Genomic DNA, 12,369 nt, shown 5'->3' with positions numbered 1-12,369 from the left:
CCTCCAAGGAAGCTGGACAGAAATTACTGAAGAACAACAGTGTCAATATTGAGCCACTACAAGACTGTCAGTAGACAGTCCTTATAGAAATAGTTTTGATTGAGCTGGTAATCATGCTAGTCTATCTCACTGAGGACACAAATGAAACACATCTTGTACTTCTCTTCCCCAAAAGGAAAGGCTTTTACAAAAAAACCAAAACAAAACAAAAAACAAAAAAACAACAAAAAAAAAAAGGGAACTCAACTTGAGAGAAAGAGGATTTTTGTTCGCTGTACAGATAAGAAATCAGAACACTATGAAATCATTACAGATCAGCTTCTTTTTAAATTTAAATCAACCTCAAATTTACTTCTATGTCTGAATCTTTCAGTCTCCTCCATGTGTACAATCCCTATGAGCATAACATGTCCAGTGGGCTGCAAGTTAAAACTGTAAGCCCACAGCAGGCTGCAGCACCAGTGCCACAGAGCCCATTTTACAGCTTTGAGAGGACTGATTACCTGAGAAAGTAGATATGAACATATGCCAACTCTGTTTTTTAGCTACACATGCTAAAGACAACTGCATTTCTAATATCTTATTTACCATAGCACTTAACACAGAGAAATCATTCATAGAGAAAAAAACTGACAGCAGGTTTAGGTAACAGTATTAGTATTGCAGTAGTAGGAATGGTTTAGTTATTCCTCAACTGGAAACTTTACTGCTGTTAGATATTGTTATGCACTACACACACATGCGAGCCCAGAGGATTTCAGCCTGTCTCCCTGCTTAGACACCTGCAATGCTGCAAACTCCAATTCTGGCGCAGTGCCATGCCAAAACTCCCAGGGAGGTGGGATGGGGGTTCACTCTCCTCTCACAAAAAACACAGTACATATAAAGACCTCCTACAGCTGGAGAGGGCTGCTGCTCCCCAAGACCCCTAACACCTCCCTATTTCTGATTCTGCTTTTGAAAACGTGTTCCTGAACTTAAAGATGGGAAAGACGACACTTGGAAGTTTTAGAAGAGTATAGGTATTGGCAGTCTATGCCCAATGGAAGCTTGCAATACAACTTCAAAAGAAATTATTAGGCCAAGGCTGATTAATTTAAAAATCTTTCCCACAAAGTCTTTGCTTTGGCATTGCAATCAGTGGGATTTCAGCCTGCACTTAAGAGCCTTCTTGAGCCAAGGATTTTAAGCACATGGTTTGTTGCTAGTGTATTTAACTTGACACGGTTTTTACTCATCGTATGCCTCCATACAATTTCACACACTACTTTAATTACAGAGTAGTGGTTTATTTAAATTTCATGAGAAAAAATGGGCACAATATTCAAACAGGTGTTTTCTTCTCTTCACTGATTACCATTTTCAGTAATTCAGCCTTCGTCCCAAGTCCTGCAAGATAATTGCTCATGTCAGCACTCTGTGGCTGAGGCAGAACAGGGAATTCCATCTAGTTTTTCAGAATAAAATTAAAAATACTATCATCCAAACTAGTCTTCTCCATCACAAAGGAAACATTTTGCAAAACTTGTGATCTAGCTTCCTGTTCCAAAGATTAAAAATAAATACTTTGAAAGAGAATCTTAATTATTAATTACAGCTTCATTAAATATTTGTCTTACTTGAAAGTTCTCCGTTCTCCTTGTTCATTTATTCTGCCCAAAAACATCTCGAAAATATTCAGCAGCTAGATTTTTCCAGGTTCTTCTTTATTAAAATTAGTTTTTGGTATTTGTTCTTTTCATAGATTTTTTTTTTTATTAGATAGATTATCTATTATTACTTTCCATAGATGTTTTTTTAAATACTGGAAGCATTTAGAGTAAGAATGTCAGGGATGCATGGGATTTTTTTCAGCTTTTCTCAATTGAGAAGGGACATTTTGGAGAGATGATGTTTATTCTCGCATAGCCTAACAGAAAATTATGTCAAAAATAAACTGACTTTTAAGAACCTACATGTTGTAAGACACAAAGTATCAGATACAGTCAAATGACCAGGTACAAGGCAACTAATCATCATATAAACTTCAACCCAAAGAATAACAGAACTACCCATTTCTCTCTTAGCAGAAATGTCAAGTTCAAACATTTTCTGTGTTTACATGGTTATTTTTAATGATTCTATTGCTCCTCTTTAAAGCCTTTTAGACACTCAAGTGCATCAAAAGAAGTGACTAAAGAAATACCTTAAGTACAAAAAGTTGCAGTACCAGTGTTTTGGGAAGAGGCTCTGCAGGAAGCTTTGTTCATTGCATGAAGAACATTTCACTGACATAATTAAACACACTGAGAATACCTGTGATCTTGTGCATGAAATCATCTGACCCCTTTGTGACAACACAATCCAGATTTCATGGAGGGAAATACAGGTTTTTTTAACCAGAAGACTGAGATGAAGAAAAGGTTTAGAACAGGGCAGATCCATTAATTCTTTCTGAAGCATATGGGAAGCAAATCCATTGGAGTCTAGTACAACAGTTGCTTTCAGTGCATAGAACTCAACTGGGACTCAAAATTATTTCACGGTTAGTAAAAAAATTTTTAAAGTAATTTCAAGGCAATCTCAACCAGGGTAGAGGCTCTTACCATCAAATCCATCTTCCTCTGTTCCCAGTTCATCATCTGAGCAGATATTCAGCACGTTTACCAGCATCTCTGTCACTAAAATGGAAAACAAGTGCAAAATGTTGATATTAAGCTTCCCTGGTCTCTCAGCCGACTCTAGCTATAGTAGTGTGAATGAAAATTCAGTGCAATAATCACATCCACTTTTTAAACAACAGGACTATTTAGTAATAGAAGCTGAAAGTGTCCTGTGCGGCTAATAAAAACACAAGTTTCCACAAATATTTTTCCAAATGCAATGAATACAACAAATAGACTTAAAAAAAAAACTACGAATCTGTCTTTTTTCAACTGTCAGTGATGTACGCAACATTTGTTTTTTCCCCCCAACACATTTTTTGTCTTTCACTCAACTAGGATAACCAACTGACCCCTCTCCTCTCGCTCCTAAACTGCAGTAGGATTTGATTTCCCTGGCCAGAGAATGTGAACAACATTCCAGTGGAAAAAGGTACAACAAGAGGGATCATAAGAGTATTTCTTTATTTTTCCAGGGTTTGGACAATACTTCCAGTTCAACAAAACATTAACCTTTGTAAGATGTCTTTGGTGTCCCTTGAATTCCAGGACAAAAGACCAGACAGTGCACATGCCTTAGATGTAGACCTATTCTATATTCTATAGATACATCATTATTGGAGAATTCAGACTATATTCAGCTTGCCTACTTTGCAATTTAGGCATGAAAGGGTCAGCCACAGGCTGTCCCTACCCTGGTCTCATTTCTTTCCAGAGAGACAACTGTGAGACACTAACTAGAGCACACACAGAGTGAGAACAGTGAAAAACAATCCCAGCTAAAAATCAAAACCAAGGAAATGCAACTTAGAGAAAAGCCAAAGTTACAAGGTAAAATTAGCAATTAGCAGATTAAGAAAAACTTCACTACACCTACATGTAGTAAGCAACATTAAAAGTGTTACCAGGCTTGTCTAGCCTTGTGCAAGCTACATAGGTTGAAACTTTTAATTTTTTAGTCAAGTAGTTATTAAAATCCTCTTCTGTGACTACTATGAAGGCTTGGAAAATTAGAAGGGTGGGGCAAAGCTAGATTTTTTCCTACTTTAGTGAAGGATTTAACATTTTCCTCTGACAGTATTAGTGGAAAGACTTTCCACATTAACAACAACCAGTGAAGCTAACAGCTTCCTACCTTGGTTGGCCTTTGAAGGAAAAAATCTATATTAAAAAAAAGGAAATTAATAACAAGCTGTGTAGAACACCAACTCTTACATCCTTGAATTTTGTTTTGCATAGAAAGGAAAAGACTGATTTCACTTCTTTGGATTCTAAAATTTCCAAGAAATTCTTAAGTGTGATCACTGGAAGACATGAAGGAGAAAAAAATACCCCCAAGACGTATGAAGAATGAGGAACACCATGATCTCAGAATCTCAACAGTTCTGACCATGCATCCTGCAACCCCACCTGAGCAGGCTGCTGATGAGAAGCCTCTGCAAAAGCCACCTTACAGAACATCTTACAGTACTGCAACGTGTCTGGAGAACACACCCAACCTAAAAACAGCCTGGCTGAGTTTGCAGCCAAAGAAAATGAAAGCATTTTATCTGCCTCACAAAAGTCTGCAACACACAGTCAGTGAGGGTTATGTAATGTCTCCATTAGTGCAAACAGCTGCCTATTCTTTGTTAATCCCTGTTACATTGTCTATCTGCTTTGTTCACAGAGACCTCAGGCATCCCACCAGCAGCTTTCCTCAAACAAAAGAGTAGCTCAAAACAAAGCTGGTCATGACTGCAGGTACAAGACACAGCTGGCTGTATTTCCAGTTGCCTATTAAGAGAGAACTGTTATTCCAAGCAGCTTTTAAGAGTTTATTAGAGTTCTCTGGCAGTAATTGCTGTTGCAGCAGTACTCTATAATGGATGGATGAAAGCAAGCTTCATCTCGGGCACTGAATAAATGACTTGGGGTTTAGGCAGTTTGTATTCTGTATTCATTTAATATGCTAGACCAAAGTGTTTTCATGCCTTTTGTGTGCTTGCCATTCATAGCATGAAGCTGAATTTAGGCACTGTCAAGAGCATCAGGTTTCAATAAAATATCATTTGTGTTCTTTAGTCTCTTCTTGCCAGCAATGAGGCACCATATGTCCTGTGCAGAGAAGGGGCTGAGGAGCAGGTTTTTCTTCCTACTGGCATCCCTCTACTCTCTCCAGGAACAGTTAGCCAGACTGGATCTTAATATCACCAGTTCTGTGTTTGCTGATGAAAAAGCAACCTACCCATAAAGGTTATGTGAGTAAAGATGTAACCCCATGTAGTGAAGTCTGTTAAGATGCTTATCCAGCAGTAAGCAGTATCCAAGGGAATGTTCAAGAGCTTGTAATGGAAAAACAAATCAGAATTTTGTTTAGCGAATGCACCTGTGGCCTGCAATGCCATAACATCTATTTCTGCAGCAGAAAGATAATGGCAACTGCAAAGAGTGGAAATCATAAAAAAGCCCAGAAAAGTGTAATTAACCACTGGTAATTGCTTACTTCTCTCAGGTCCATTTGTACAACTTTGTCTGCAAAAGCAAGACATCTGTCTTCAAATTATTCTTGCCCTTTAAAATAAATGAGGCTACATGCAGAGTGACTAAGAAACAATTCTGCAGTTTTTATGAACAGAACTGATTTAAATACATACCCTTCTCACCAACAAATGGCAAGGACCAGGTAAACACATCCATGAAGTTTGGAAGCCAGTATGGATGAGGGGAGCAGTTGAACTGCCTGATATTCATAACGTTGTTCTCATATTTCAATACTGCAGCTAGAAGGGAGAAAGAAAAGAAATAAAAGAGACATCAGCCATGTGTGTGACTGGCTACCAGACCAGGAACGCTGACAGCATGCACAGCCCACAGAGCTGCTCACCAGCTTCCACCCACTTGATCCAGTGGCACCACCTGAATTCTGGTTACAGCAGGATAAAGCCTCACTGAAGTGGAAATCCATTTTCAGTCTGAAAGCAGTGTCAACAGCTTTCCCTGCCACTAAGATGGGCTGCTAAGTGCATTAATATCCCTGAGTAGTTAAGAACATGAGCTCTGGGATCTGCCACCAGCAAGGAATGAAACTGAGCATTCAGAACCCCCCATTTCCCAGAGTTATCTGAGCTCCTCACAACCATGCTTTGGAGATAACAGAAAAACACATTTATGACTCAGAATCTGAACACTGCTCTTCTGATGGACATTTTCAACATATTTCATTCACAGTACTGTAAAAAAGATGACACTTGCTTCTCACATTATGCAAACTCTAGGCACGCAAGACTGTGCTCCCTATAATATGAATCAATACTAATACAATTTGTCTTGCACCATTTAACATTCTCATCATTCTTATCAACACACAAACACACAGACTATGTCTGTTCACAGGCAGAAATATAGATGTTTATGCCACACCCACTTTTTAAATCACTGCACCAAGTTCAGCGTTAACTTTTGTTAATGGACTTTAGGCTCATACCTGAAATTGTAATCCTAAAAGGTAATTTTGAGATTACCACCAAAGTGACTTAAAGACATGAAACTCTGTAAACACTGCAGTCACAGGAGACTGCATGCAGGATATTTAATCAACACAAGCAACAAAAAGAGTAACACAAGAAGAAGGTGTATCATTCTATGCTTTCCCCTTTCCTCCAGCCTTCCCATTTCTGGCTCCCCAGGGATGAATATAGTTCCAGGGACTGATTATCACTTAATAGCTAGCAATAAAGTTGCACAACTGCAATGTGAGACAGCATTGTAGGAAATGCAGTGATGGTTGAAGGAACTGAATTAATTACTTCTTCTGATCATTTCTCTTTTTTCACTGTCTGTGTGTCAATCAGAGAAGAAACCTTTTTTTATGCACCAGGCTTTTGCTTCACAAATATTTAATAGGATGTTAAATGTCTTCCATTTTGTGGTCAATGACAGAGTCCACAGTGACCTGGGAGTTTCTGAAACCTACTCACTGGCAGACAGAGAAAACAGCTTTCTGGCAATAATGTGAACTTTTGCCAGGCAGATACTCTCCATTTAAATAAACCACATTTGACTCTTGCCCATCCCACTCTGACAACTGGCAGTCATTCTGCTGCTCAGCACAAGAAGAAAATGGCTTAATACTGCTATTAGCAGAAATGAGAAAACTAGTGTCAATGCTCTGAATACTTCCAACATTTTTTGGCTGAAATTACATGCAGCAGATCGAAATTCATTCTTCTTCTATTGCAGTGACACAATTGCATAATAAAAATAAATAGTTTGTGGCTTTACAGAAAAAATGAGTCAAAACCACACAAAAAGGACCACTTAATGGTTGTAAAGATTCATTTAGAAGGACTAAAAATTCAAATTCATCATCTTAGTGAGCTGAGGAAGTCCCCCTTCCCACTACTTCTTCAATTTATCTATTAAGTCTATTTCTAAATTCTGTAAAATTTCAATTAAAAATAATTTTTATGTGGAACTTTTAAAAATGGCCTCTGAAAATGCCTGAACCCTATGTCAAACAGTTGTAAAACACAAAGTTAAACAAAAACGGCTTTAGTTGGGATTTTTTCTTTGAAATGAAGACAAATTAAGATTACAAAAAAAAAAAAAAAAATATCCTCACAACATCTTTTTAATTTATATACCTGAATACCTTCCAAAAGAAAGTTCTGATAATACTATTTTAAAAAATTCTCCCCTGTAAATGACCTGGACATCTCCTCAACAAATTACTTCAAAATAACTTCATACAATAAAGCAGGGTAATAACAGAGAATATTTCTAAAACAATTTTCCTCTTAAAAGAATAAAATAAGGTAGTTATCAGTATCACAAATACTTTTTGGCATTTTAAATTAAAAATCTGTAATTTACAAGCACAATGCACACAAAATATTTTTATTAGGTAAGTAATGAAGATGATATTTAACATGAAGCAAATCAGCTCTTGTTATGATTGTACAGCACTGATTACTACTCAGTAGTCAGAAGAGGAAAACTTCCTCTGGATCAAGTAGAAAACGCTCCTCAGATAACAGCAGGAGTTGCCCTGAGCTTATGTGCCCGTGCTTTCTTTTGGTCATAGCTTTCTTTTCCCTCTGTTGGCTCAGAAAAGATTGGGGGTTTCATTCCTTAGTCCATGTTAGCTTGATGCCTAAGAAGCTAGAGGAGAACCAGCAGCTTTTGAAGGTTACAAGAGTGGAGGTCACACAGCTGCTGATGGAGGAGACAGAAGTGGGATGGGTTCCTTTGGTTATGAAACCCTAAGAGAGGAAAACATTACTCTGCAACATTTGCTTATTGTTCCAGGCTTCAACCTCAATACTTTTCTTTCCAAACACATACTCAGACAGATGCCAGCAGACCAAGCCACCAGCCATTATCATGTATAATCACCACACAGAGCAAGAATCTTATTTTATTCTTAACACACATTCACACACACACACACTTTAACCTGATTTTGATACTTGCTGTTGTAAGTAAATTTAAAAAGCTAATGTTTTGTAAAGTGAAGATGTGCAGATAGCCCAAATGACATTACACTTCTTTCCAATGCCAAGTGAGATACTGGATGCTGAAAATCAGAGTGAAATAAAACACTAATGCAGCAGGCAAAGGGCATTTGTACTGTTTAGCTTGCAGCATTTAACATAGCTACCCCTAAGGATGGAAATATGGGTGTTGAAAACTGTGCAGGGAGGAAACCTCCTCCCTTTGGCTATAAATGGAGACAGCCCTGCTAATGTTTTCAGGGTTAGATACAGCAGCTAGTGCTCCCTGAGTTAAAGATGAGCCTGGAACAACTGTGTCACACCTGTCAGATGTGAGTGGATGTCTCAGACTCTCTGGCATCCCAAATGGTGCTTGAAAAAATTATATATTTGGAGGTAGGTCAAGGTCTGAAGCAAAGTGAACAACATTAAAGAGTGTGACAGATAGTTCAGAATTTCTCAATATTACATATCCTGCTTCACAAATTGATAACATTTCCCCCAGAAAAAAATAATCAGAGGAAAAACATAATGAGCTTGGTAGAAATACTAGCCCAGAATATTTTTAGAGGAACAACCTAAAAATATTTTTAGCAGACAATTTAACTAATTTTCTTGTAATTTCCTGCATTTAGAAAATGAATCAGAGAAAAATCCCTCAAATTCTTCACACCTAAGAAAGAATTTTAATTTATGATTTAATGCCAAATTAATTTCAGCATTAACTGTGCAACTGGGAACAGTGCCTTCTCAAGAAGAGTTGCTAAGTAACCACAGCATTTTCTGCCCAAGCCAGGTCAGGGATAAGGGTTAGTAAAAAGCTCGAGGAATTTAAATATTATCAAATGAGAAAAAATATTTACTATACAAGGTAATGGTCTAAATAATCCAGTACAGAAGTGAAGATAATTGTAGGTGGAAACATCCTTCCCTATAAAATTTTGAAGATTTTTATTTTACATGTGCAACTGCACGTTGCAAAGAAACAGCAGAGTCACATTCAAAATTTTATCAACAGACTGCAAAAATCACTTTTGGCAAACTTCTCTGCATCAGCAATGAGATGGCCTAGATACCCTGACAACTTTTCTTTAAAAGCTTTTGTTTCCGTGACAAGAACTCATCACAGCAGCAGAGATAAGGCATTAAAGAAAACTGGTAGGGCAAACAGAGGTTACTTCTCTTTTCTTGCCCTCAAAGTGCTAATATTTCTCACAGATCATCCTTATCTTCCAGGTATACGACTCTGTCTTTTTCCAGGTGAAAATAATTTTCCCATTAGATCCATCTGGATCAGGTACATTTCATGTGCATCCATGGTATACTTCATGCTGATACTTTACACACACTTCACTGACATATTACTAATGATACATTAACAGGCATACCAATTCACAGATGATTTTTTATTTTTCTACTATCCCAAACTCTCCAGCATACTGATTTTCTTTTCCTGCTTTTCTTTCAGTAGCAACACATGTATGTTACAGCATGTTGGAAGAATCTTCATGCTGGGGATTTGTTTGGTAACTTTGGACTCTCTGGTTGTTCTCTCTCCACTACAAAACCTAGTATTTTAAAAGTGTTCAAAAGATAACAGTCTCTCTTTAAACAGCAAGTTAAAATTGCTCACTCAGCTAAAAAGTACATGCTTACTGAAGTGACAGCCAGACATGAAAATGGCAGTATCACCAGTGTTTTACAAGTAACTTTTCTGCCTCTGTAGAACTTCTGAAGAATCTTTCACTTGATTTTTTGGTTTTTTTTTAATTTTTTGGGGGGTGTGCACAAACAGCATTAATTAATTAAAGCTATAATTAAGGAATTAGGAAATACTGAATGAAGGAATGAAAGTTAGACATGACACAAGGCCAGATCATACCATAAGGTAATTTCAGGCACCCTCTTTTTCTGTTGCTATTGAGAACTTCTAGTTTTGGGCACTCTGGAACCCAAGGGTATATCAGTACTTACACAACTTTCTCAGCATTTCTTGATCAGCACAGATGATCTCTGAGGCCCTGAAGTCACTGGTAACTACCACAATCAAATTAACATTTATCTTCTTGCATAAGCTTTCTCTCCAGAAGCAGTAGTCTTAGAAGATTCACCCATGCACTGGTATTTCTTGTAATAAGTATAAATAATAATAGTAAAGTATCTTTATGCCTTTTAATAAAATAAAGCAGAAATGTTTGAGAAAGCTATGAAGACACCACTGAACAGTAGCTCAGAAGTTGTCCAAAAACCATATAAAAATTCCTTCCCTTTGCCAATGCTCTACACTGTACTGAATATGGTAGGAATTAATAACAATAATGGAGAAGGATAATAATGGGAAAAGGAAGACACAAGCCTCCCAAATATCAAGGCAGTTTCTGAGTCTGAATCACCCCCTGAAAGCCTCTCTCTCTGTTTCCATTAACTACAGAGAGAAACCCTGACAGGAGCCTCCTAATTGAAAAACCTCACTTAGGCACCCAAAGCTGTGTGTGTGTGGCCTGGGGCTGTAACAGGACCTGCAGCCACATGGTGCATGAGTAACACAGGCAGCCTGCAAGAGGCAGCAGCCAGGAACCAGGGATACAGAAAACTCCCTTTGGTGCCAGCAGCACAAAGCCCCAAGAGGCTCCCATGGTGGGTCAGCACTGTGAGACAGCCCATTTTAATAACAGCAGGTATGCTGAACATGGGCTTGTTTGGGTAGTTTATCTTCAGCCACTCCTGTCAAACCTTCTTTTGCACTGACATCGTTGTCTCCCTACTGCTCTTTGAGCACACATCTGATCCCAGATCTGATCCCACAGCTACTCTCTGGCAGGGACTGAAGGAGGCCCTGGATAAAGCTGGCAAACAGGCCTACTCCTGAAGTGCTTCAAAGAAGCTCAAGAAACTACATCTGCTTTAATGGGTGTGAGAATGATCATTCTGGGTTACAAATGAGCATTCTTAGCCTCTTGCAGCTTTAAAAAAAAAAAGTACTTATCTTAAACAATACTGCATTTTAAAATGCCCCATTTCAGGTCACTGAGAGCTGGAGCCTCTCAGGAATTTATTCAGGGTGACATTGTTGGCTGATAACCAGAGGAGCACTGAGAATGCATACTAGACAGAAAGGCGCTTCCTAATAGGAAAGTAACTCCTTTTCCAAGGATTGACAGTAACCAAACCTCCAGATGACCTGTAAAAATCAATCAGGTTCTGCACCAGTGCACGATCAGTCAGCTAGAGCAACTGCCCTGACAACACCTATGGATGGAAAGACTTTCCTGTTTCTCCTGAAATCAAACTGTGCTCTCAGTTAACTAATTTGCTGCAAACCAAGGAAGCCAAAAAATAGACATGTTCTGGACTCATTCTATCTAAGAGTGGGTTTTTACCTTGAAGAGGGAAGCAAGCATCCAGACACTATCCAGATAAAGATGTATGAGCAATCCAGCATGTAAAACTATGCATGATGTACTTTAAATGCCAAGAGCCAGCACAATCGTCACATAAAATAATACATCAAAACTTCTAATGAGAGAAAAGGAAGCAGATAAACTCAGTGGAGATCCATTACAAAGTTGCTAAAGGTCAGCCTCTGAATTTACAAGTTATATATTAAGGAGTGGCACAGTGGTGCTGATGTCACATCAGTGCTGATTTCCTGAGCTCACTGAGCAGGTATTGCTGGCAGTGCCCATCAACTCCAGCTGTGGCCACAGATAACCAGCATCTCTCAGCATACAGAGTACAGCTTTCCACCAAAATAGGCTTCCCACCATGTATAAGACATGCCTGCCACAGTGGAGCATCCTGGAACAAGGGAAATTACCCTCTCTTTGGAAATGGAGAAAATAGGGAGGCACTTCTCTTTACCACCCAAACTCTGTGGTTTCTGATTCAAGGTTTTGAACACTGTAAATCATTGCTTTCCATTTAACATTTGCCTTCAAAACAAAGTTTCACACAATTCACCCATGGCCTTCATTGCACAGAACTGCTTCCATGCCTAGGAAAAAAACACTTTTTGCCACCTTCCTTGTACAGACTTGTGATCACTCAGCCTTCAACTCAAAGCAGTAAAACAGGAGAGTAAGCACATCTCTCCACCAATAGCAAGAAAATTAACACATTCCTTACATCATCCTGCACTTCTTAGGTTGCTGGCAGAACCCCTACATCATTAATTTTTACAAAAGTAGCTACTGATAGTTCTGCTTGCATGGTTTTGCAGAATAACCTCATTTTTCCACAGGTTAGCAGGCATG

At 38.4% G+C, this 12,369-nt stretch overlaps 1 protein-coding gene across 1 annotated transcript in view; it reads right to left on the bottom strand.

Annotated features, from left to right (window-relative positions):
• The window catches only part of PPP3CA (protein phosphatase 3 catalytic subunit alpha), a 168,793-nt gene that overhangs the window by 16,588 nt on the left and 139,836 nt on the right, over window positions 1–12,369 (bottom strand). Inside the window, exons 9-10 of the mRNA XM_079307087.1 lie at window positions 5,279–5,404; window positions 2,586–2,660 (exon numbers count right to left, since the gene is read on the bottom strand). Coding sequence (XP_079163213.1) covers window positions 2,586–2,660; window positions 5,279–5,404 — 201 coding nt within the window. The remainder of the gene's footprint in view (window positions 1–2,585; window positions 2,661–5,278; window positions 5,405–12,369) is intronic.

The sequence above is a fragment of the Erithacus rubecula genome (genome assembly GCF_903797595.1).
Source record: "Erithacus rubecula genome assembly, chromosome: 5".
In the NCBI taxonomy this organism is placed as follows: domain Eukaryota; kingdom Metazoa; phylum Chordata; class Aves; order Passeriformes; family Muscicapidae; genus Erithacus; species Erithacus rubecula.
The sequence above is the reverse complement of the archived record's forward strand: the minus strand, read 5'-3'. Positions and strand labels throughout refer to the sequence as shown.